At 41.0% G+C, this 24,978-nt stretch overlaps 1 protein-coding gene across 5 annotated transcripts in view; it reads left to right on the forward strand.

The window, feature by feature from the left end:
• Positions 1–24,978, forward strand: part of mbnl3 (muscleblind-like splicing regulator 3) — a 31,492-nt gene that overhangs the window by 2,203 nt on the left and 4,311 nt on the right. The window contains exons 2-8 of one of the 5 annotated variants that reach the window (XM_085427118.1): positions 6,149–6,470; positions 6,989–7,213; positions 16,423–16,587; positions 17,009–17,212; positions 17,306–17,545; positions 19,895–20,048; positions 24,797–24,891. In XM_085427118.1, the coding sequence (XP_085283244.1) occupies positions 7,040–7,213; positions 16,423–16,587; positions 17,009–17,212; positions 17,306–17,545; positions 19,895–20,048; positions 24,797–24,891 (1,032 nt within the window). In that variant the 5' untranslated portion in view covers positions 6,149–6,470; positions 6,989–7,039. Of the gene's footprint in view, positions 1–5,577; positions 5,799–5,928; positions 6,072–6,148; positions 7,214–16,422; positions 16,588–17,008; positions 17,213–17,305; positions 17,546–19,894; positions 20,049–24,796; positions 24,892–24,978 lie in introns of those variants that run through there. The other 4 variants (XM_085427120.1, XM_085427119.1, XM_085427121.1 and 1 more) reach the window with 4 other exon arrangements.

Genomic DNA, 24,978 nt, shown 5'->3' on the forward strand with positions numbered 1-24,978 from the left:
TCCGGTGAAGGTTACGCTGTCGGTGCACCCTGTTTGATGACGGACGCAGTGCGCTGGTGTCAACAGCAGCCAGCGTCAGTCCTCCCCCATCCGTAAGCCACCTACGTGTTGACCCCCACCTGCTGACTCCTTGAGCCCCTCTGCTCGCTGCAGAAACCTGGAGGACAGGCAGCGGTTTAATCACTGTTATAACTAGGGCAGTCTGTATTTATTCACCGTGCTGCATCCCTGTAATCACCTGTTTGTGCTACATCAGCTGAGATTATTTATGTAAAAAAAAAAGTACACTCGTTTGTACAGCTCGACTTTAACTAAGCAGGAATGCAGATCATCAGTTTTCTAATCAGAAAGTAATCGTGGCTCGTCTCTGTAGCCCTGGTTGCGCAGGTGACCCCACACACTGACGACTGTAGTCCTCATTGTAGTGGGCTCATCCTCTACCCCATATCTTATGTAAAAGTCTAAAATGCGCATCCGAAAACATAAATAAAAGTAATTTGTTGCCAGAAAACTAATCAGCAGCTTTTTTTTTTTGTATTGATCAATATTTTTTAAGCAAAAGTGCAAAATGATGTCAATGTTCTGGTTCCCACTACAGATGATATAGTATTAGATTTCCCCCTTAAGAGTTATCTTAAAAAAGCCCTTAATCATCATGTTGTTTGACTCTTTGTGACCTTGCAGTGGTGTCCACAAACTCACGCAGTCTTATTTGCCACTTATTCTGACGGGCCTTAGCAGACCTGCAGAAGCTTAAACGTGCCTGCTGCTTTTGCAGATTCCCAGCAGAGCTGCTTAGAAGACTTTAGTTTCTCTTTTCACAAGTCTAAAAATGTTGAAGTTGTTTTCCTTTGTTCACCTGCACGCAGTTTCTTTGCTTGCTAACAAGCAAAATAAGTGAATCCAACATTCCCACAATGGTGAAAAAGCCAATGTTGATTATGAATTGACCTATAAAGAATTGCTTGATCCAAATGAACTTTAGTCACAACATGAGTGAAAAGATGAAGACAAAAAGTATCTGGAAATCATTAATTAATCAGAGGATCAAGGAAGTGTATTTTAAGAAAGTTAGTTTCATTAGTTAAAATCAGTTTATCTGTCAACCAGAATTAAGGTAGATTACCTCCAGCTCTTGGTGTGTCAGCATGGCCATAACCTACTTTTTATAAGCATGATATTCATGCTTTAGTCTTTAAACAGCAAGTCATTGTATGTCAACATTGCAAATGGGATTATTTGTCAATGTAATTGTGCATATATACACTTCATTAAGACATTATTATTTTAATATACACATTATAAACCCTTTCCTGGATATATTATGTTTAATCACTGAACAGCACTTTGTTATCTGTGGTGTTTGAGCAGATAATTAACATTAATAAAACTAAAGTATGCAGTATCACACCCACGTTTCCTGATCAGCATTTAGTGTAAGAACCAAATTCTTTCTCTTTCATTTTTTCTTAGTCAACCCTTTCACTCTGTCTGCTTCTTCATTCCGTGCTCACTGGCTTTTTGTTCAACTCGTGTGCCTTGTGGTCTCCTCCTGTCAGATCTATTGTGGTAGGTCGGGTTTTGCAACAAAGCAGCTTAGCAGTAGATGTCAATTCTAAACTGTGTTTAAAAACATATTGAGACTGTTGATATGTCAATGTCTTATTAGCCTGAACTATTTTTAACAGAGATTACAGTTTTTCAGCTGCAGTAGTATGTTAATGAGTCCTGGTTGACCAGTTTACACCGTTTCAAGTGTTTTCATGGTGTTTTAGAGCTATATATGAAGAGGAAAGGTGTGGGTCTGACAAAGAAACCACTTACAGTGCATGCTCATTCCAGTGATCGTGGTGTGTCCTGGATTATCCTCCTCTCCGACTCTAATAATCTGACTATAATACACAAAGTCTCTGTCTGTCTGACTGTGTGTTTGTTTCCTTGTCTGCAAAGTCTTTCTACGCTATCAGGAGTTGGGCAACGAAACTTAGAAAACAGATAAATCTTAGGCCCCTGAAAGCTCTTAGCCAAGGATGGGCAATTGATTTTCCTTAAGGGAACCACATATGAAACTGGCACTGTTGTAGAGGGCCGCATCAATAAGCTTATAAAGAACTAAAATTAACACTGAGCAGAATTAAATTCAAATTATAGGTGTGGCCCTCCACGAGAATCTCAGCTTTGTCATGTGGCCTCTTGGGAAGATGTATTGCCAGCCCCTGTTCTTGGCTATGTCCTATATTATGTCATCATCATGTTGCTTAACAACCTCCTAGCAACAGGCTAAAATGACCTGATATTTGGCATTTACGCGTCAGTAAAACCTCATAGAAATACCCCATCCATTTTATTTCACAATAACGTTTACTATACAAAAGATAAATTGTGCTTAATACCTTATGATGCCATCACATTGCCTAGCAACCACCTTGCAGTGGGATAACGCTTGACCCATTTTTAGCATATACATAACATCTACCAGTCTTATTTATTTATTTATTTTACTTTTTTTTACATAAAGGACATCAGTTTACCAACAGCAACAGGCCAACGGATGCTGAGGTGTGTTGTTGTGATTATAATTTACAGTTCAGCTCATAAATTCAGTGTTTTTCAATTCGATTTTATTTATATAGCAACAATAATCGCCTCAATGCACTTTATATTAAAAGGTAAAGACCCTACAAAATACAGAGAAAACCCCAACAATCAGTTGACCTCCTATGAGTGACGATAGTTGAAAGGAAAAACTCCCTTTTAACAGGAAGAAACATCTGGAAGAACCAAGCTCAGGGAGAGGCGGCCCTCGGCCATGACCGGTTGGGGTGAGGTCAGGAAGACAGGACAAAAGACATGCTGTGGAAGAGAGCCAAAGATTAATAATAACTAATTATTAAATGACAAGAGCTCTATTAACACATAGTCAGTGAAAAAGAAACAGTGCATCATGGGAAACCCCCAGCAGCCTAGACCTATTGCAGTGTAACTAAGGGAGAATTCAAGGTCACCTGATCGGGGTCAGCTGAGGGACTATGTGCTTTATCACAAAGGAAAGTTTTAAGCCTAATCTTAAAAGTAGAGAGGATGTCTCCCAAATCCAAACTGGGAGCTGGTTCCACAAAAGAGGGATCTGAAAGCTGAAGGCTCTGCCTCCCGATCTACTTTTAAGTACTCTAGGAACAAGTAAGCCTGGAGTCTGAGAATGAAAAGCTCTACTGGGGTGATATGGTACTATGAGGTCTTTGAGGTAAAACGGGACCTTGCATGTGATGAGATGGATTTTAAATTCAAAATTTTATTCAATAAAGTCAATAGGAAAGTGTTTACTGAGGACATAGATCAAGTTGGCCAAGCACTTTTTTTTTCATAGGCTTCTACACAACCAGAAGTCTTTTTATAACCAGAGAGGTTGTCCCCTATGGACCATTAAAAATAATGCAGGTTTCGGGCACTTCTTACATTAGCTTCACTTTTCAGACTTGATCCACCTTTTGTCCTCTCTCTAGTATCCATCCATTCATCCAGCTTTCTTATCTAATTCAAGGCTGTGAAGTGGTTGGAGCTTATTACAAGAAAGCTACCCATCACAGGGCAACAAAGAAGTAGCTTAACACTTATTGGAATGAATGCCATGAAATTTCTGCAAAGAAATGTGTGGTTTCTGATGAAGATGAGATTTTAAAATTTCCAACAGTATTAATGAGCAGGTACATGTTTGCTTACTATAGTCCCCTACCATATGTTTTGCCAGGATACTGGGCAGTGGTGCCTAGTAAGTTAACATGCACAGCCGTGCACTAACCTACAGTGTTAAAGTATGTACTAGTTTGTTAGGGTTATATGGGAATTTTGCAGTATTTTGCATGTAGCTCACAGTATTAGCGTGCAAGAAGAGCATCACACATATCCACTAGGAAAGGAAAGGATTGTCAGTTCATTCAGAGTACTTCTGAATAATTTGATACTCTTAGGTTGCAGTAAAAGTCATCTGTTCTTTTCCATTTAGCTACATTTACATGCTCGGTGATGTAGGAGCAGCTCCCACTTATAAGTAACTAATTAATAAAAGTTACTTTATCACTTGCAAAATGTCAGGTCTGCTAACTCAGGCGCTCACTGGTCTGTTTATGACCATGCTGTAAAAAAACAAACAAACCAACACCCCCAAGTGGCCATGTCACATTTAACCCACTTACACATTATTCCATGGCTTTAATTCTCTGTTTTTAACTGTTTCCTTTGTCTTGCTGTATCCATAAAGGCCTCAATAGAGGCAAGAGGCAAACTGAGGAAAGCAGAGTCCCAGCAGCTTGTATGAGGAAGTAAAAAATTGTTCCTGTGTATATTCAAAGTTGCCCAGTAAACTAGGCTGGCATTGGAGGAGAGCCAGTTTTTCAATGCAGCTTTCCAAGAATGGTTGTAATGGCAACTGTGCGCCATTTGGTGTCTGGTGTGGCGAGCGCGAGGAGTGTTGCTGAGGAGCATTTTGATGATGTGTGTTGCATATTGCTGAGCTGCATCGTCAGGATGTGCGTAAGCAGAGGCGTTTGACACTGATGTGGACCTGAATGAAGGACAGGCAGAGCTGCAGGAGGAGGAGGTGCTTGCCTTGTGCCCCTGAGAAAAGTTTCTATCGATCTATAGGTAGGCTGAGAGGAGAGAAGAGGCACAGACAAGCAGAGTGGTTAAAGCAAGCAAAGCAATTGCTGTACCTGCTCATCTCTCATTCCTCTTTTTTTGGCTGGGATGTGTCTTTGTTCTTGTGTTTGAAGGTGGGTGTATCAATTCAGTTCCCACCTCCCCCTTATCCCTCCGTCTCCCACTCTGCTGCAGTGTTCTCCTTCTGGGCTGTGTATCTGCATGCTCACACACACACACACACACACACACACACACACACACACACACACACACACACACACACACACACACACTCGTTCCCTCACATTCTAGCCCCCCCCCCGTCGCTTCCTCCGTCTGTGTCTGCCACCGTCAGACGCAGGGACTGATAATATCTGCTCCAACGCCCTGTCCTCCTTCCCCTGTTTTGTTTTTTTATTTTTCACTCCTTCTTTCCTGCATCTCTTCTGTTCTTAATTAATTGGACATGCACTCAGGTTTTAAACAGCATAGTCTTCTTTCTCTTCAATTTACAATTTAAAAAGTCCCCCCCAAAATGCAGTCTGGACCTCCTCTTCCCTTGAGAAGCTGCTAGTTTCTTCTGTGTGCATGTGTCACCTCTCTGATCAGTATCTGTATTCACTTAGTGTCTGGACACGTCACTCTGCTCCTTCAGAGTGAGCAGCACAACAGGCTGCATGCATCATCCTTGCATCATGCTGCAGCAGAGTGCACAGTTTGGATAACTCCTCCACATCTGTGAGAAGACTGAGCTGTCTGGTTTCAGCTCAGGGCTCTTGTACAGCGTGGATATTAGCATGTGGCTCAGCCATGACTGCCATGACTGTGCTTGTACCAGTGAGGAGGGGTGGGGGAATCAGAGAGGAACAAGGACAGGCTGTGTGAAGGGAGGAGCTGAGCTTTAAACTGCTCTGTCATTGGTTAGTCACGTGCCCTGCCTGCCTGTAAGAGTCTGCCTGATTGGCTGCTGCTCTGCATTGAGCACAGCAGCTGCAGTTGTGATGAACTACCCCTTCTCTCTCTGCCCTGGCTCTGCTTTTCCTGTCTCTACCCCTCGCATTAATAACTGTCTGGCACTCATCTGTGTGGACCAGCGTGCCAACCTGTGCCACTTCAAGGACACCTCTATCCGCTGTGTGTTTCTGCGTGAATCATGTCAAGTTAGTCAATTACTTTCTGCTCCATGGAGCTCACCGGAGTTAAAGTGACGTCTCCACTGCCTGCAATCTCCCTCCCTCCATCCTCTCCCTCTCTCTCCCTCTCTTATATCACTTAATCAAGACATACTGTAGCTTGCCCTTTCCTGTTCACCGCTGCCTCCCTCCCTGCTACCCTATTTGTTTGCCCTCGTCTTCTCCTCTTTGGCTGTTTCGCGTCCACCCTCCCTGCCTCGTGATCCTCGTCGCCCTCCGTTTAAGCAAACTCCACACCAGGTTGTAGCTCTACAGTCACGTTCTCTCCTCAACAGGCTGGTGTTTTGTTAACGCTCCTCTGTTTTTGCAATCCACAGCAAGGCAGCAAGCAAGGACATGCAGCAGAGAGGTCAGTGAGGAGGAGGAGGAGGATGACAGCAGAAGAATAGGAAACGGACAAGGAGGGATGAGAAAGAGACTGAAGTAAGAGGAGGAAGTGGAACTCCAAAGTGCCTACTGCGAGGGTACGTCTGCCGAGTCTGCTGGATTACAGCGGGACGGTGTGTGTCTGGCCTTGAATGGAGGCTGTATTTTATCCTGACAGCCACAGAGTCATCCATCCCACATTGCTGAGCTGCAGTCCCAGCATACCCTGAGCTGAGCAGCCACTTCGTCTCATCATTACAAGGACATCTCCGTGTAAGACTGTCTGTCTTTTTTTTTGTTTTATTTTTGTTTTGTTCTTGTTTTTTGTTTTGCTCTAAAGAAATCTTTAGTTTCCTTGTCAGGCTGCCCAAATATAACTAAAGTAGAACTACAGTGAATGCCCCAGCCTGGCCATGTTGACGTGAATGTAGTGGTGATTTACAGCGGGCTGATACAGGTGAATGCACACACTCGGCGACTCTGCGATCCAAGCGACATGCCAGAGTGATGCCCTCAGATTAGTTTCCTTTTTTTCTTCCTTTTTTTTGAGACAGAGCTGGCCTCTGCTCACAGTCAAGCCCCTCTATATATCTCACTGCAGTGAGACTTCAGCTGCCACTTTTCCCAGGAAGAACTAATAAACATCCCCCAAAATACACCAACCAAAAGGACTTGCTGCCTATTTGCACTGAGGAGAAACCGAAAATATTTTTGCTTCTGTTTCCTCTGTGTTGTGCTGGGGGATTTTTTGTCTTGAATCACCATTAGTCACCCTTGCTCTCATCAGACAGTTTTCCGTCAGTTTGCCCACTGCCGCTGCACAGCGTCTGCGAGCGTCTCTGATGGCTGTCAGCATGACCATGGGACGAGACACCAAATGGCTGACCTTGGAAGTGTGTCGTGAGTTTCAGAGAGGCACCTGCTCGCGGTCTGACGCTGAGTGTAAGTTTGCACATCCCTCACGGAGCTGCCATGTGGAGAACGGCCGAGTCATCGCCTGCTTTGATTCGCTCAAGGTAACTGTGCTACAGACACGCTGCTCTAATACAGCTTGTTTGTTTCCACACATTCATTGTGCTTCATGTCAAGCTAGTCAATGGCTTTTGGCTCTGTGAAGTATTATATAGCTGAATGACATATAAACACATCCTGACGTACACACAAACCAGGATTTTGTGCAGTGTTTCAAATGAGTTTGCTCGTCTTTAGCAGGAAAAACACATCACGTAGCGATACGTTAGGATTTGCGTGGTCCACCCCTTAAACCTATTAAACTATGTCAGTTGGTCATAACTTTACTTAACAATATATTCTAATTTTATCTTTATAGTGTAAATCTCTGTGATTCTGGGCCTGGAAAGTATAGGGATGTGTGTTATTTCAAGTCTTAGTAACATTTTTCTGTAGTTTTTTAAAAAAATTGTATAATGAAGGAAAAGTGTGTTCTTTTCACGTCCCACAATGGCCTTTTTAATTCATGAGAAAAACAGCTGTAAATGACATATTTTATTTTGTCACCATTTAGCTAAGATAAGAACACGTCATTAGGGGTTTACTGCCTGTAAAGAGCGTCTGGCCTCCCCCTAAGGGGAAAATCACCAAGACTGTAATAAAATTCTTTTGAGCTATTTAAGTTGGGAGTTATTTACTTACCAGTAACTGTAAAGTACGTTTTCGTCTATCGAATTGCCGGAAATAACAGCATAGTGCATAAACTTAATGTAAGTGAGGTAACAAAGACTCTTTCCTTTCACTGTTTGTGACAAGTTGTGGCCAAAGGCCTATTTTGAGGTACAAAAAAACCCTGTTCAGGTATATATATATATAAGAAAGAAAATTCAGGCTCACCAAAAGGATTTTGGCCTTTCCCCCAAAAAGGAAAACCACCGAGACTGCGATACAGAATATTTTTAACCAGTTATTCTGAGTGGCAGTTTCATTTACTCAAGACTATAATATATTTTTATTTCACAAATGCCAAAAATATTCTGTTAAGTGAAGTAACACTGGCTCAGTTTCTTATCTATTTGTACTTAACATTAGTTAGTCTCCAAAAGGCCTGGGAAGCCGGGAAAAACCTGTGATAGTGAAACACCCTGTAGTTTAGATAGTCTACTGTATGATAAAGAGGCACTGCTGACAATCATTTCCATACCTGTAATAGATTAGAGCCCAGCTGATACATTCTGCATATCTGTCTGTCTGTCTGTCAGCTTCTTGGCTAATGTTGAGCGATTACAGATGTATTAGAGACACCATATTTACCTTTTCCTACATGCTCCATTTTATATGATAACTTTATGATAATTTTTTCCCAAAGAACATAATAGAGAAAATATGCTTGGAGTAATTTAGAAATAGTCTTATTAGTGTTTTCAGCACATGCAGCAGAGTAGCATGAACAGACAGTAGTGCAGTCAGGCGGTGTCTTCACATTGAATTGCTTGTGAAAGATGTGGTAGTTTGTGAAGGATAGATGGTTTTTTAATAAAAACCCCAGCATTTACACTTTTTATCATAGCTGTGCAATTTTATACCTGTGTATTTATAAAATATCATTCAGTATTAATATCAGAATTGTTTTAATTAATAGAAATTGTCATCAGCTGCAAAACTATAATCTTGCACTAGTGATTTCCTCTGTGGCTCAGATGTCAGGGTTAATATATCTTAATATAGTTGCAATTCTTGCTTTAATATCAAAAAACAAAAAACAGTTTGTGTGTTATTGGATTTTTGGTTTTTTTACTTGGATACTTTTTTGGCTTTTCTTGAACTAATATCAAAGTTTAAAGTAGCAAGAGCTGAATTTTTTCGTATAATGTGGCGTTATACCTCTTTCATTCAATTTTAGGTGTAGCCTGTGATTTTCACAATAAAAGCTCTGTTATGTCTGGTGACATTTGATAGTAGCTTTATATTTTAAACTGAAAATCACAAAGTAAAGGTTTTTTTAAAATTATTATTTCTGATTATGAATTACTATGTATCATTTGGCTGCCTCAAATATCACCCCCCAAATAGGCACATTAGCTAATTAGCCGTTTTACTGTCTCCATGTAAAATACTGTCTTTTTTTTAAAAAAAACTTATAGTTTAATGTTACCATATTGATTTAGAGGTGAAAAAACATGTGTCTGGTTACTGTCTGGGTCATAAACCTTTCAGCCAGATTTTTTTTGGCCATGGTATAACTGGTATAACCAGGCATGAGTCTTAATAACTAAATACAGATTCTGTCTTTATTTGTAGCTAGATAAACCAGGGAATGACATCTGGTTTTCCAGATATTTATTGTTTCCGCTCGGACGAGGCATAATTTCTCGTAAAGCGGCTCAGCTGATGCTCTCTGTTCCTCCACCACCTCTGATGTGGGCTAGTCGGTTCTACTGCTCCAGCATCTCTGCCGCTGCTTTCCTCACCCCCTCTCGCTCCTCTACCACAGAATCACAACACTAGCGCTGCTCGCACGCTGTGTAAAAACAGTCTGAAACGTGGTGCATTTTAGAGGAGTTACATCTCTCAATGGCCAATTATGCTAAAATCCAGAATACACTGTTGCTCCACTCGTGCGCGTGCATTCGTGTTGATCTATGCATGTTTGTCCACCAGCTTTGCCTCAGTGAAAAAGTGAGACTCGGACAAGGGGCTTTCTGTCTGAGTGCAGCTGCTGTCTCCTCGTTTATTGAGTTAGAATTTATTATTCAGCCATTTTTCTGTGTTATGTCCTCCAGAGAAGGGGGGAGTTGGAGAGGAGAGAGAGCAAAAGAGAGAGGGGGCCTAGCAACAGCACAGGAGTGCATACCCATTGGATAGTTTGATCTTCCTGAGTGGCACGGCTGTTTTTAGCACCGAGCAACAGCCTGGCCCTGTACTGGTCTCACTGACAGGAAGAAGAGGCTGTTTGAAGCTCCAGGGTCACGTTGATAGTCTGAGAGAGAGCTGAAGCTGGTGACGAAGGTCTGATCAGATGGTTTTAACATGCAATGCCGCCACAGAGTGTGAAACCATCTTTTCTATGCCAGTGTTTCTGTCTTCGTTGTTGTTCGGGATTGTGCTCAGCTGACAGTTGTTGCTTTCAGTCGACTGACTAGAAAAAACAAGGAAGCGTCACGCACTGTCCCAGGCAGAGCCACTCTACAGCATCGCTCCTTCCTCCTGCTCCCCGCCCACCCCTCCCTCCTTTGTTAATTTCATTTCTAATGGCTTCCCTCCTCATCATCCCTCCCATATCTGGCATCTCCATGCCGGCCCAAGCCGACCGCTGTCATTCTCTGTTGCTCCTCCATTAGCTCTGTCTGGTTGGTCTGAACCCACCGCCTAGTTCTTTTTACCTTGTTAACTGAAGTGCTGCTGTCATCTCAAATGATTAATGTAGGCACTGCATCTACCCACCATGCTACTTTTCAACCTAAAGATGATTCAATAGCAGTGTCACCTTTGAATGACATCATCGAAGGACTGCAGCTAACAACATTTTATGCGATTTAGATTTAGGAACTAATCTTTGTGGTCAACTAACCTAATGTGAAGCGCATGAAAATCTCCAAGTTTAAAAGCCAAATTCTTCTTTGAAATCGATTTTTTTTGTCCAAAAAAACCAACAATACCCCAAAATATTTGGGTGCTGCTAACACCCTTTTTATGTGTCTGAGCCAAGGTTCATGGTTCAATCAGACCCAATATAAAAGATGGACATTACCTCCTGATCTGAAAAGCAAAGCCAGTAAGGAAATTTCTTAAACTGACATTAAACTTTTTGACGGCCACCAGGTGGCCATATATATGGTTGAACAGTTCTGGGAAAATGGCCTTATTTCCCGAGGATTTCATGGGCTCAGCCACTCATTTCAGGCCACACTGAATAAAATATTAATTTCATTTTGTAAATTTTGGTCATTCTAAATTTCACAAAGGAGGATTATCCAGGTATCCTAATCAGTTAACAAGTTGTCAATCACGAGTGTGGTTTCACTTCACTGTTATGAATTTGGATTGTAGGACTGGTGAGGACTGAGGCAGGATAACAGGAGGCAGACCAAAAGCCATTTGTTTAAGCTGATATACCAAAATCGAAATCAATGGTGAATACGCAGGAAAATTAAGAGTCACCAGGACATAGACTAAGGAGAAGGACCGGACTATTTATATACATGAGATAATAAGGGAAGTACACAACTCATAAACAAAGTAGCAAAGTCAAAAAGTCATGCAGGAGTACACAATGGTGACTGCAAAGGAAGATCAACAGACAGCAAGACAAAGACTAAAGTAAAGGATTGGACTATTCATACACTTGAGGTAACAAGAGAGCTGAATGAAAGAGGGTAACAACACAAGAGTGATCACACAGGTGAAGACAATCAACGACAATGGGTCAGGAGGGGAAGTTAAACTAAAAGTTTAACACAGGAAAGAGATGATCACCAAAGTAAAACAGAAAATGAATAACAGCGAAACAGGGAAATGCCAACACTGAAACACCGAGGGGACTAATAAAATATCATAAATACAAACTACAAAACTAGAATTAAAATATCACCAGAAGTGTTTCCTTACAATCCGAAGGAATGACTGAAAATTAAAGTTTAGCAATAAACAAAATAAAGAATGAAAAAACCCTGGAATGATCAAACTGAGAGTACCTCCAAAAACAAACAAGGATCCTAAACTTAAAAATTACTCAAAACCCTGAGACCAGCTGAAAAGACCGGCCCGGGGGGTAACGACATTCGTGGTAGATATGTCCAGCTGTTTCTATTCTTTCATTTGCATGATGTTAGTGAGAACTTACACAACAAAGTAAGTAAAAACGTAAGACCAGGCCCTCATCGCATCAATGTTACCAAATACCACTGTGAATGCTACACTGATATTCTAAACAGTTGGATTTGCCAACATAATCTAATAACGATGTCATAGTTATATCAGTAAAATGCATAGTATTTATGTTTGATATTAATGCAGAAAAGTCTCCATGTACTCTGGTTATTCTGCAGTTACAGAGCAGTATTATTGCAGTCTTACCAGACTTAGCAAGAAACGCAATGTTGGCATTACATATGTGTTTGTATCACTGCGATATCCCTAATATTGTTATGTTGGGCCACATGAGGGACAGCTCCTCCTATCTGGTGTTCTAACCTGCTTTATGAAGAGCAGCCAATCAGAAGATGGATTATGTTGAACTGGCAACCAATGCAAAGGCCACTCTAGCTGAGTCCAAGAATAAAAAAAGTGGTGGAAATGAGCGTAACAGGTCGTCTTTAACTGAAAGAAAGCACCAGTTGTGTTTCATGTTAATATTGTTTACAGTGCAGTTCTGTCATTGTGTGCCACAGAGTAGAGCTGCGCTGTGATCTTTTTTTTATCGACGTACTAGCTCTCTCTTCTCTCTGCGCATCAGCAGCACACTACTGTACAAACAGGGACTTTCTCTGTGTTGTGTAGTGTGTTGCCATGGCTACCAAAAGGAGATTCCTGACCTAGTACTCTCCTCAGCACCGCTATTCATTGGCCTCTTTCTCTAACCCAGATGTCACAGCTTTCATAAAGGTTTTGTATCAAAGTTTTCTTTATTTCTTTGTGTTTCTGTCTGGATCGTGCAATGCATAACGTCAATGCACCATTAGATTCATTAATAGATACTTTTCTTTCCCTCTCAGTTGGAGCAGGCATGCTGTGCTCATGGGACTCTCTCTTCATTACAGTCTCATCCCTAAACACACAGCTCGCTGACGCAAAGCTTGCTCCGGTGTAGGCGAGAGTGTTTTTATATGCCTGTGTACCATCATGACCGGTTTTCAGGCGGCTGCGTTGCTGTGTGCTCTCGTGCTTTTTTGTCTGCTGTGTGAGGTTGTGTGAGTGGATGCTGGTGAAGAGACACTGCGGCTTCCCCCTATTTTTATAGAGTTATCCTGCTGCTAACACCCTTTTTATGTGCCCTCATCTCAGCATGTTATCCATCACAATCAGAGCCTCTGCACCATGACGTCAGCTTGTCTTCAGATTGTATTATTGTCCTCTGCTTTAGTGCTCTTGGTTTGCTCGTGATCACCTAATGCGAGGGACTTTCTGTGGGTGTGGTTTGATGACAGAGCATGTTGCCGAGGCTCAGCGGAGGTAGTTTAGCGGGTTAACGACTCATCTGCAGGAGCAGACAGATGCTGTCAGCCCAGGGGTTTAATGAAGACTGCAGTTTCTCCTCTGAGTGTGCGTTGACCTGCAGTGTTCCTGCAGCACCATCTTCACCTTCCCCACAGTCTGCCAGGGAGCAAGGACACTGCTTTAACGGCATTCTGGGCCAAATTGATTGCTTTTAGATAAATGGATCCAAATCTGATTTAGAGTTTGTCAAAAAGCCAGAAATGACAAGTAAAAAGGAGCATGAAGAATGACTTCTGATCAAAACGGGTTTTGGCCACAGCTGCTGATGCAGGATAAGATTCGCTGGTAATTTATGACTTTAATTTTTCCCAGTTTTCTGAGATGATAAATTCAAAATATCCACGTATTGTGCAGTAATGAGATTATCCTCAGTTGCATCTGTAAATCCATGGCATTGATTACAGAGTGTAGCTAGAACCAGCTGAGTTGTAGTCTCATTAGATGATCAGATTTTAAAAAAAAGAACTGGAGCTGGCATTTCGGTGTCCTGCGATGTTTATCCAATTTAATAATCTTTTAATTTCTATTCCATGATAATGCAGAGCTGTGTGATATTTGGAAATGTTTGTTTTAATATAAAGCCCCTGAAATTTTCATTTCTGTTGATTAGAAATGGCACATTAAAGAAGAAAAGTTGTGAAAATATCCAATCACACTCTGAAAATTATGGATAAAAAGCCAGTTGTGACATCATTGTAGTATTGTAAAGAAATGAATTGAGTTTCATTCATTTATGTTTCCTTAATGACTGACTTCAAAGATTCTTTCTAGAGGCATCACAAGCAATACCACATTGCGCATCTAAATTTGGACAATTAGCATAAAAGATTATGTGTGAAGCACATTTACAGATATATAATGTTTAACATAAAGGTCAAGAGTGGATTAGTGGTAAATCAGAGCTGTAGTCATTTTAAATAACTATATTATAATTTTATAATTATTAATACTTTTGGAAATTATATTAATTCTTTGTTTTTCTACACTATATTTTACACTATGTATTTATAGTTTATTGTGGTTTTATATATGTTGATTTATGTTATGAATGTTGTAAAATGTGAATGTAAAAGCCCAACAAGGGACAAGGGTCGTGAATTAGCAACAGTTATAAACCCATCGTGCAGCACATTGGTTTCATGTGCTGTAGTGGAACTACGTTAAACTGCATTTTAATTAAATAAATAGAATTAGAATTAACCCAATATAAAGCCTTTTTAAGTTTACTTAAAGCTAAATCAACTTAGATGAAGAAGATCAATCAAAGTGCTTGTCAGATTTTAGATCATTCAGATCAGCTTATCAATTGTAAATGCTTGTTTTAAAGCAATGCATTATTTGACTTATTTACTCCTTATACAAAGCAATCTGTTAAAGTACCACTGCAGCAGTTTCAGTGAAAACCAGTGCAAAGAGTACTGGATGGTGATTCTGCACAGGAAAACAGGCTGCTTTTTCTTTATGTGCTGGCTGATCTTTGCTTTTGTAACCTACACTGCTTCTGGTGATGGCACAGGCTTGGCAAAAGCAACCCTCCCGGTAACAGTTTCTGTCCCTGGTAGGTTTGTGCCTTTTCAGGTGCTGTGGTCAGGTGTACTTGGTTTAAATCTATACACAGTGTTCTTTTTGACTGGCAGTTCGTGGTTGATTTACAATAACATGGTTCACAACATCGCTGGAAACATTGTTACCTTGAAAGAATTTTTTCATTTCTCTCACTTTAAAAATGGTATTTTCACTTCCCTTTGTTCTTATTACTAAAAGACTGATATAAAACAACTCTCTCTTCTCTACAGACCTACATTGCTAGAAACCCCAACGTGAACGTCCAGGTGACGTTCAATAAACTCACCCAGCAAATTTTGCAGCTATTTTCTTAACCAAGGCTAGAATTCAAGAATAGGAAATCAGTTACAAATAAAGATGCTTATTACATAAGCTCACGTACTGATGGATGTATCTCTGTGTTCAGTAGATTATCGTATCTATGATTTTTCTTTTTTTAAACATTTTTTTAATATATTATTAGAAAGAAAAGAAAAATCACAAACAGAAATTAATAATTAGTAAGGACTGGTTCCCAACTTTACTTTATAAATCTAGTCTGCATATATGAATTATAGGCCTATGTACAGTTAACTCATAGTTGAAATGCTTCTTGAAGATATCATGATTCTTTGCAGACCAGCTTTTTTTTGGCTGATGCTGTTCTGTATCAATTCATCTGTTATATCAAAGCCACTTTCGGCTGCTTCCTTGTCACAAGAGCTCACCACAGCAGGTAGCTCCACATGTTTGATTTGGCAGATTTTTACGCCGGATACCCTTCCTGGCACAACCCCCGGGGGACTCATATCTCTTTCCCTCTGTTATGTCAAAATGTACAAATTTGGCTTGTGAGTTTATTTTTTCCAGTAATGACTGCTTTTGCTTTTTCACTCATGCACTGCAATGTTTTTCCCTTATTTCAGAAAATAGGTTATTATATTTTATTTTTGAGCTGATATCTTCCCGATGGAGATACTGACTCTATCATAGAGGACGGTGAGAGGTAAGCATGTGTTATCAGCCTCCAGCTTTATCGCTTGTCACTTTAGTTTATTTTTCTGCTGTGGAAAAATCCAAAGCTGGCTCAAATACAACACCTGTCGTTTCACATTGCCTCAAAAAATGACTTAATGACAAAATGAAATGATTATATCCTGAGAAATTTAAAAAAAAACCACCTTTGAATATTCGTCAGAACTCTTTTACAAAGCAGTTGCATTTTTCTCATGAATTATGCAGCAGAAGCTCTTCTGGGGCTTCATTAGTACTTTATTCACCAAAATTTATAAGGCATAGTCATTAGGACTCCTCTGAAAGCACACTAGATCCTTGATGTTTAGTGTAACAAATTACACTTGATTATATGGATGACTCCTCTGCTAAACTTGAATCGGTTGCTCTGATAAGAGGTGATTTTTATTTATTTAATTATTTTTTGAGTGAGAGTGAGTTTTTGTTGCCTGCTTAAAGCTTCTATGCTCATCCTTCCTGTCTCCGCTCTCCTCTTCAGGGGCGTTGCACACGCGAGAACTGCAAATACCTGCACCCACCTCCGCACCTGAAAACCCAGCTGGAAATCAATGGGAGGAACAACCTGATCCAGCAGAAGGCCGCGGCAGCCATGTTGGCTCAGCAGATGCAGTTCATGCTGCCTGGAACACAACTGCAGCCCATAGTGAGCAGCCCATCCTAAACTATGACTCTACAGTAATGCAGTCAACAAAACACCGTGCCGTGTGCAAGATGTGCGCTAAACAGACAACAAGGAGTAGAATAATATCTCACTCTATCAATGCTGGTTATTTCTGTCCTCTTACATACATGAAAGAGGGAATAAAAAGAGCCTTTTTGTTTTTAAAAAGTGTTTGAAAGCCAAAGTTTCTTACTGTACAAGGAAAAATTTGCAGAATCTCAAGTGACATTGAAAGTCTTTTATGTATTCTGCCTGCTCAGCTTTTTTTTCATGCTTGTAGAAGTTGTTTAGGCAGCTGCATTGTTCTTATTCCTGTAAAAAGCAGTGCTGGCAGTCAAGCACTTCAAGCCTCCTATTGAAAGCTCTGCCATAAATTGTCTCTTTCTTGTTCTCTTTCTTTCAGACAACATTCCCAGTGACACCCTCTCTGGCAACGAGTCCCAGCATGGCATTCAGTCCATATCTGAGCCACATGGGCCCAGCGATGGGTTTGATGCCTGAGCTGCTGCCCAGCACTCCCCTGCTCGTCCCCGGGAGTCCTACCGGTCTGGCAGCCATGGGAAATGGCACCTCCGCACAAAAACATGTGCGCACAGACAAGCTGGAGGTATGCAGCCAGCGTGCAGTTGTTGTGTTTCTATGTTTTGTGGAAAAACGCTGAAAGGTGATTGTTGATCGGTGCTCCCACCTGCCCTGCCAGGTTTGCAGAGAATTCCAGCGCGGGAACTGCACGCGAGGTGAGAACGACTGCCGCTACGCTCACCCCCTGGAGGCGGGCATGGTGGACTGCAACGAGAACTCGGTCATTGTCTGCATGGACTATATTAAAGGCCGCTGCAGCCGAGACAAGTGCAAGTACTTCCACCCTCCAGCTCACCTGCAGGCCAGAATCAAGGCTGCACAGCACCAAGCCGGTCAAAACACCCCGTCCTCAGGCTTGGTGAGTCGTCCTCGACACTGTGTCTCTGTACTTTTTAACAAAAATAAGCATTAAAATATTCTCATGTTTTTCAGAAGAAAAACATGCGTGTAAGCCATCATTTCTAGGGGTTTTACAAAAAAATTGCATCAGCTCTTTGAGAATTACAGTTTTCAGCTTTGCCACCTCCATGCTGGCCTCCTGTCTTTTTGTCAGTGCCATCGTCTCCAAACCAAAGATCATATCCGGTCTCACTATCATCTCGTAAACCTCCCTTTTCACTGTTGCTGCCACAAATCACCCTGACACTCATCTCCACCCACTCCACTCTGCCTGCACTCTCTTCTTCACATCTTTTGTTTGCTGCTTGGGATGGTTGACCCCAGGTATTTAAACTCATCCACATTCACTACCTCTGCTCCTGGCAGCTTTATCTATTCCCCCCACAAAATAAAACTTCTAGAACTTTGCAGACTTTTTTGGGCCTTTTTGTTCTTTAGTGTAACCAGTGGTTTGCATTCTCTCAAGTTCATGACTTTGTTAAATGTTGGGAAGCTATTTTTCTTAATCGTGGAAATCGTTCTGTTATCATTTGGTGTTGCTGAGCTGGCCACTGTATTCCTTCTTTTTAAGAATGGATCAGGTTGTTGATTTTTCCAGTTTTTTTCTACGTCTCTTTGGGTCTTATATTTAAAATTAAAGTGAAGTTTTTTATGAAGTAACAAGGAAACAGGCCTCACCTGCTGATGACTGGGCTGGATTGGTACCAATCTGTTGTGGTCGAGAGAACTGAGCATAAAAACGTAGCTGTGGATTTACCGGTCTGTCTATGTTCCTGCACTCACCTGTGGTCACCTATGGTCACGAGCTCTGGGTAGGGACTAGACGAATGAGGTCAGAGATACAAGTGTCGGAAATGAGTTTCCTTTTGAAGGATGACTGGGCTCTCCTTTAGAGATAAGATAAAGAGCTGAGTCATTCGAGATGATCTCAGAGTAGAAGTGTTGCTCCTCCACCTCGAAAGGAGTCAGTTGAGGAGGTTTGGGTATCTGACTAGGATGCCTCCTTTTGAATGATTTAATGTCCTACCAGAAGGAGGCCCGGGGCAGACCGAGGACCCGCTGGAGATATTACATATCTCGGCTGGCTTGGGAAAGACTTAGTGTCCCCCTGGATGAGCTGGAAGTGTTGCCTAGGGTAATGGAAGTCCAGGTTTGTCTGTTTAGACTCCTACCCCCGTGACGTGAACCCAGATAAGCAGTATAAAATGGATGGATGGTATCTGATCTTCAATCACATCTCGATTGTTTGATTTAAAATCGACTGTAGTTGTTTATACAAAACTACAAATTATAGACCCAACTGTATCTGCTGTTTAACAGCATTTCACAAAATAGTTTGTTATTCTATGTTATTCTCTTGATTTGTGTTCCTGAAGCTACAATTTTCAGTTTATCAGGTTCTTGAAGATTATTTGAGTACAACAGTTGCTGCTTCTTCTAAAGCTTCCCTGCCAAAGATTCTTGACAGCATATGTGCTCCACACACAAAACACTTATCACTGAAATTAGTGTCCAAGTTGCAGTAAAAAACAGGACAATTCATGTCACGTCAAGTCCAGGCTGTATTACCAGCAGCAGATTTTCCTTTCCAGTGCTATATTGTTCAATGATACAATGTAAGATCATAATATCCTGCTTCAGATAGGATGATCTGGTCTAAACGGTTTGTTTTTTAGCACATTAACTGCTTCTATCGTATCGTTCACTATTTTGAGTGAAGCTGCCTGTAATGACTAACGCCATCGATGTGAGTAATCTATAGTTACTGAAAGAAGATACAAATCATTAAAGTGAAAGAACTTAGAAAGATCATTTCTAGGTAATTTGGTTTTGGTTTTAGCTTGTAACATTGTTTTAACTTCAGTAAAGAAGGGGATTGCTGCTGTGTTACTTCTGTAGATCAGGTGGGGTCATTCAAACATACTCCTGCTTCAGCCACATCCCACATTAATGGCCTGTGTGTTAAGGTTTTATACCTATATATCCTGGTTATCTTCCATAGCATTTTGATGGTTCAGCACCGGCCCCATTAGAAGATGAAATGATAGAAGCCCCATTTTGCTCTTGGCCTGACCTCTGGGCTGTCCTTACATCACTTCAGTTAATCTTAGATACTGCAGTGCCCTCTTGTGGTGGTAAAAAGCATCCATGTAATCTTAATGGTAAAGTTTATATTCACCCTGAGATGACACCAGATTAATCTACTTTTGTTTTTTTTGTTCCAGGGAGAGTGTTTTCTGTACACCCATCACTACCTGTGTTGAAAGATAACCACTGCTTTCATTCATATCCTTCTCTTCATGGCCAGGGTCTGCCCCCGGGGGCCATGCAGCCGCTACCAAAGAGGCCTGTCTTAGAGAAGAGCAACGGAGCTGCTGCCACCGTCTTCAATCCCAGCATGTTCCACTACCAGCAAGCCCTGGCTAACATGCAGCTCCAGCAACCAGCCTTTATCCCCACTGGTGAGTCTCTGGAAACCTTAGCAACACCAGTAGGAGGTCCCTTGAATTCATACACCCTCAAACCTTGAATCCAAGAAGTGGCCTGTGCACACAAACACAAAGGTGGAGAACTGTAGGACGAAGAAGTTGCTGTGTCTGTTCAGGGCTTCTGTGCTGTGTGACGCTTCTCTTCTGTTCCACTGTCTGTTGTGTTGCTTGATTCGGATTCACTCTTGCTTGGCTTGTGATGAGGCCATAGAGTCAGAGGACACAGCTTAAAGAGACAAACACATTAAAGGCCTAAACCACAAAGCCGGATTAGGTTTTTAGCAAGGTTCAGGTTTAACTTAGAGTTTTGAGTCACAAAGGTGGTTCATTAGTCACTATGGCAGCTAAAGCTGCAAACCTAACCTGCACGTAGGAAACAACCGCCTAGTCACTAACCAATTCTCAGGAAAATGCCATCATCAGTCCTGGAAAAACAGGTGGACCTTAATATCCAGGTAGGAGAAGGTCGTGCTTTAGAGAAATATAGATCCTTAAGAGCAACGTTAATGCTCATTTTTATCTAGCAAGCAGTTTTAAAGCCATTTTATTTATTTTCATTTGTTCTGCAAGGCTTAAAATCATGTCTGATCCTAAAACTGAACACTTAATACTCGTTATTACTGACTGTTCATAAAATCTGCACACCTACTGGTTTCAATTCAGTTTTTTAATTGTTCTGTCCTTGCTCTCAGACGGTTTTACACAGCCGGGGCTGCAGCTCAAAGAATAAGGTTACAAGTGTCTTGTGCAGATTTCTGAATATGTCAGATCCTATTGAGCCTTAATGATTGAGCTTTGATAATGACAAGTCAGTTAACCTAAACATTTTCTATTGTAGCATTTTTTCCAGTCTTTTGTAGCTTTGTCTTCCTTTGTAAAATCAGCTGTTCTGCTGCCATGTTTGTGATTGGTCAGATGCTGCCAACACCACCTCTTTCATGTGAACCGGCTCCAAGATAGATTGAGGACACCCCGGGTTTACTGGTGGAGTTGATAATCACCTTCAGCTTGACTGCTGATTGTTACGTTCTCCAGGAAGTCTGGAGGGAATGCGGGGAAGTAAAAATAAAAGTGTCTGCACCAAGGAAGCAAATTTGGCACTAAAATAAAGGTTTTTAATTACAATTAAACTGAGACGACAAAGCTACTATCACCAACTAAACAGGGAAGCATAGCAAAACCTAGACGTTTGACCAATAGGATAGTACATGTGCACATACACACTTGGCATGCAGTTTTTATTCCTCGATACTTGAATGCCATTTTCTTCACTACAGCATTTAGAGATTTGAGGTGTTTGCACTTTTACTTTACCAGCAGCTTGCATCAGTGTGTTTTTGTGCGCCGGTACACATTGTGCACTAACTCCATGCTGCTTGCTTGTGCTACCTGCTCTAACCTGAACCTGTGGGCACACCTTTGTCTGCTCTCTCGTCTTAACTTTCGCTGTCATCTGTTTCTTGTTTTATGTACGTGTTTGTACAAAATGTGACCAGCCGTAGGATTGGTGTGTTAATCAGAGGCCTGCACGACCATACAGGTGACCATGTTTCGCCCAGTTAACTATAAATTGTGTAGTTCGTACATGTGCAGTAGAATTGATTAGCAGGGATTCAAGTTCATGCTTCTTGTGTTTTATGTGAAACGGTTTTCCTTTAGGGGAATGAAATTTCAAAAGCAGACAGACCTAAACCTGGAAGTGTTACATGGACGATGACTTTCTATTTGCAGCATAGTTCATGGACTATGCGTTATTTAATCAAAACCAAACTACTGGATGACCTGACAATGAGAACCGACTATTCTCCGTTGCTGAAGTCGAACACTGATTTTCTCCATCCAGTTTAACAAACAAGTCTTAAGTGCAAGTGTTTAATCATTTAAGCATTTGGATTTACATGAACTGTGCCAGCTCCGGTAGCTCAGACTGCTGGGAAAGCAGGGAGTGGAAAAAAACCTCATCAGCTTCCTGTCAGTGTCTGTACTCACAGATTAAGGGACCTCCTTTTTTTGCTCACCACACAAGGACCCCACCTGCACCACCCTCCTTAGAGCTTCCAGAAGCTCACTTCAGGGCTGAAGTGAAGTGCCAGCTGGTTTAGAGGAAGGTTTTACAGATTTTCTTTTAAATGCACGAAACAAATGTTCACTCAACTGATGTCAGAAATATCAGAATATTGTAGTTTAACCATGGAGGATTAGACTATGTCTGAGGTCAATGCTGTTCAGGATTACATAACCGTGGAACAGCAGCAGACTGATGCAGGGTTTCTATTCAGATAGTTTAGGGATACCAACAGTGATGAGAAGCACAGATACACGATTCACTCGGTCAGTCCATCTGAACTAAAAATCTGGTAGATTAGAATCACAAAAAGTTGCAGAAGATGTTTAGTCATGCATACGTCTGCGTGTGTGTGTTTCCTAACTTCAGTTCCACCTTTATTACATTTCCCAGTGCTACATACTGATATTAGGACGTAAATTTAATACATTTGGAGAATAATTTTGACATAAAAGAAAAAAAGAAGCAAAATATTTTCATGTGTCTTTGCTGTTATAAATTGCAGTAAAATACTTTTTCAGGATGGTCCGAGTCCCTCTCTGGTTTTGTTTTTGGGGATTTCTTTTGCTGAATTTTGTCCACTTTAGTTTCCAGCCTAAAGCAGACTGCATTTCTATAATGGTGGGAAACTTTGTTTGTGCTTTTGCTTACCTCACTTGAAAATATAAAAAAAAAAATTAAGCAGAAGAGGTAGTCTCACTTTAGTGCAATATATGGGTCAATACATGGGTATGGTTGCATGAAAAATTAATCAGAGCCTTCCACACGATCCCCTCAGAATGAGCTGGGGGTTTTTTCTTTACATGCAGTAAAGATATCGAGATTTTGGTTTGGATATCAGATCGATTTGATGCCCTTTTTAACAATCCTTAAATGTCCTAAAAATGTTGTAGTGCCAAGCTCAGGGAAGCATGGGGAAATGGAATGAATTAAAAAGGGTCATATTTCAACCTGCACAGCATAGATCTTTAATGGCTTTAAAAAACAAGAATTTGTTGCACAAGTTTGAATTTATTGGGGATTTGCTCTAATCCACACAGGTAAACAGACACTCTCAGTTATATACACATAACAAACCCGCTGATATTTTGGTTAAATATTCCTTAACAGATTCCACCTCAACCAAATGCTTTTAGCAGTCATCAACAAGCAGGTGTAGCTCTGTGTTGGGCAATCCAGTGAGTGAGCAAAGAGAAGCTACCAGCCCAAAATGACCACAATGATGAGTGTATGAAAACTTCTGACTACTACATTTCTCACAATGCAACCAAAAAAACATAATTTCATTATATCCTTCCTACTTGCTAAATGTACAAATAGAACATAAAAGCAATAACAGTGTTTGGTGTCCCTACTCTTCATGTATGACGACATTAATCCCAGTGTATACATCCTCACAGTCCTCAGTCGAGCTATAATTAAGAAGCTGGGGTGAAAACACCAGTTTGAGTGTCACAGTGCCGATCTATTGTATAATGAATCCACAAGTGGATGTTGTCACTGTCCTGCATCCTGCCATAGATTACAGAAGTGCACATCCTGTCCTGCATCCTGCCATAGATTACAGAAGTGCACATCCTGTCCAGGGTGACAGGTCAAGGAAAACACAACAATCAAGTAACTGATCATGCCGGAGACAATACAAAGTCAATATAAAAAAACCCTTTTAAAGTTACATTGATAAAAGTGCAATTAAAAGCAACATATTAGATTAAATGTGACAAATTCAGTTCTTGTTTATGCTGAAAAGCTTCAGCTCAAGGTATGAATCAACTATATGTTTCTGTGGAGCAGTGAGACGATGACCTTATCGCCTCTGGGTGTGAGAGATGCTTTCTAATGTTGCTGCAAAGCCACAGCTGTGCTGTGTATGATGATGGACAATAGCACAGTGCATGTTTTGTGTACATATTTCAGGCTTATGTTCATATATGTGAGTTTGGTTGGTCTGACACACACCAATTGAGAATCTTAATAGTATTATACATCTTAGACAAGATGTGTGCTGTTTTCAGACTTGTTGGTCTTTGCAAGTAGTCAACTAAACTTTGATTTGTTCCAGTGCCTTTTGTTTAGTTAGTAATAATAATAATAATAATAAAAAGCGACTCAAATGAGGATAAAAATGGACCAGTACTTTCAGTCTTTAGCACCTTCAGCTCAGGACTTCAGAGCAACGATAAAATATGATTGCCATTAAATCACTAAATTCTCAGGATTTCTCTTCCATTGTAATCGAAAGGAATAAAAGTATTTCTTATGGATCATTTGCTCTTTCCATACACATGCTCCGTCCATTCAATACAATTATCAGATACTCCAGTCTGATTAGATTGTATGACTGTGTATTGCTTTGTTTGTTTAACTGCCATTTTGTTGGTGAGCAATTAATTTTTTTTTTATTTTGTATCCTGTCAGCTATTTAAATATGTATTTTTTTCTCCTTTTATCTCTGATTTTGTTTGCATGTGTCCTGGTACTTGTTCAAATTCATCCTGGCAATATCACTTGACTTGTGCCATGACTTTTGATCCTACACATTTTGCCATGGTAACCATATCATTCCTGTTCCCCCTCCCTTCCCCTCCCCTCCCCTTCCCTCCTCCCCGCCCATATCCTCGTCCTCTGTCTTTCGTCTGACTCGCCCGAATAAAAGTTCCCATGATGCACGGTGCCACCACCTCCACTGTTTCGTCGGCCTCGACCCCAGTCACCAATGTTCCTTTCGCTGAATCTGCCGCCTCGAATCAGGTTTGCTCTTTCATTTCAGTCCTCTTTTGATTTTAGCTCTGTAGGATCTCAGTCCTTTTCACTGTCTGCCCGTAGTGTCACGTGTTA

Source organism: Rhamphochromis longiceps, linkage group LG2 (assembly GCF_057381845.1).
Source record: "Rhamphochromis longiceps isolate RC_006_pf linkage group LG2, R_longiceps_female_GT1.1, whole genome shotgun sequence".
Taxonomy (NCBI): domain Eukaryota; kingdom Metazoa; phylum Chordata; class Actinopteri; order Cichliformes; family Cichlidae; genus Rhamphochromis; species Rhamphochromis longiceps.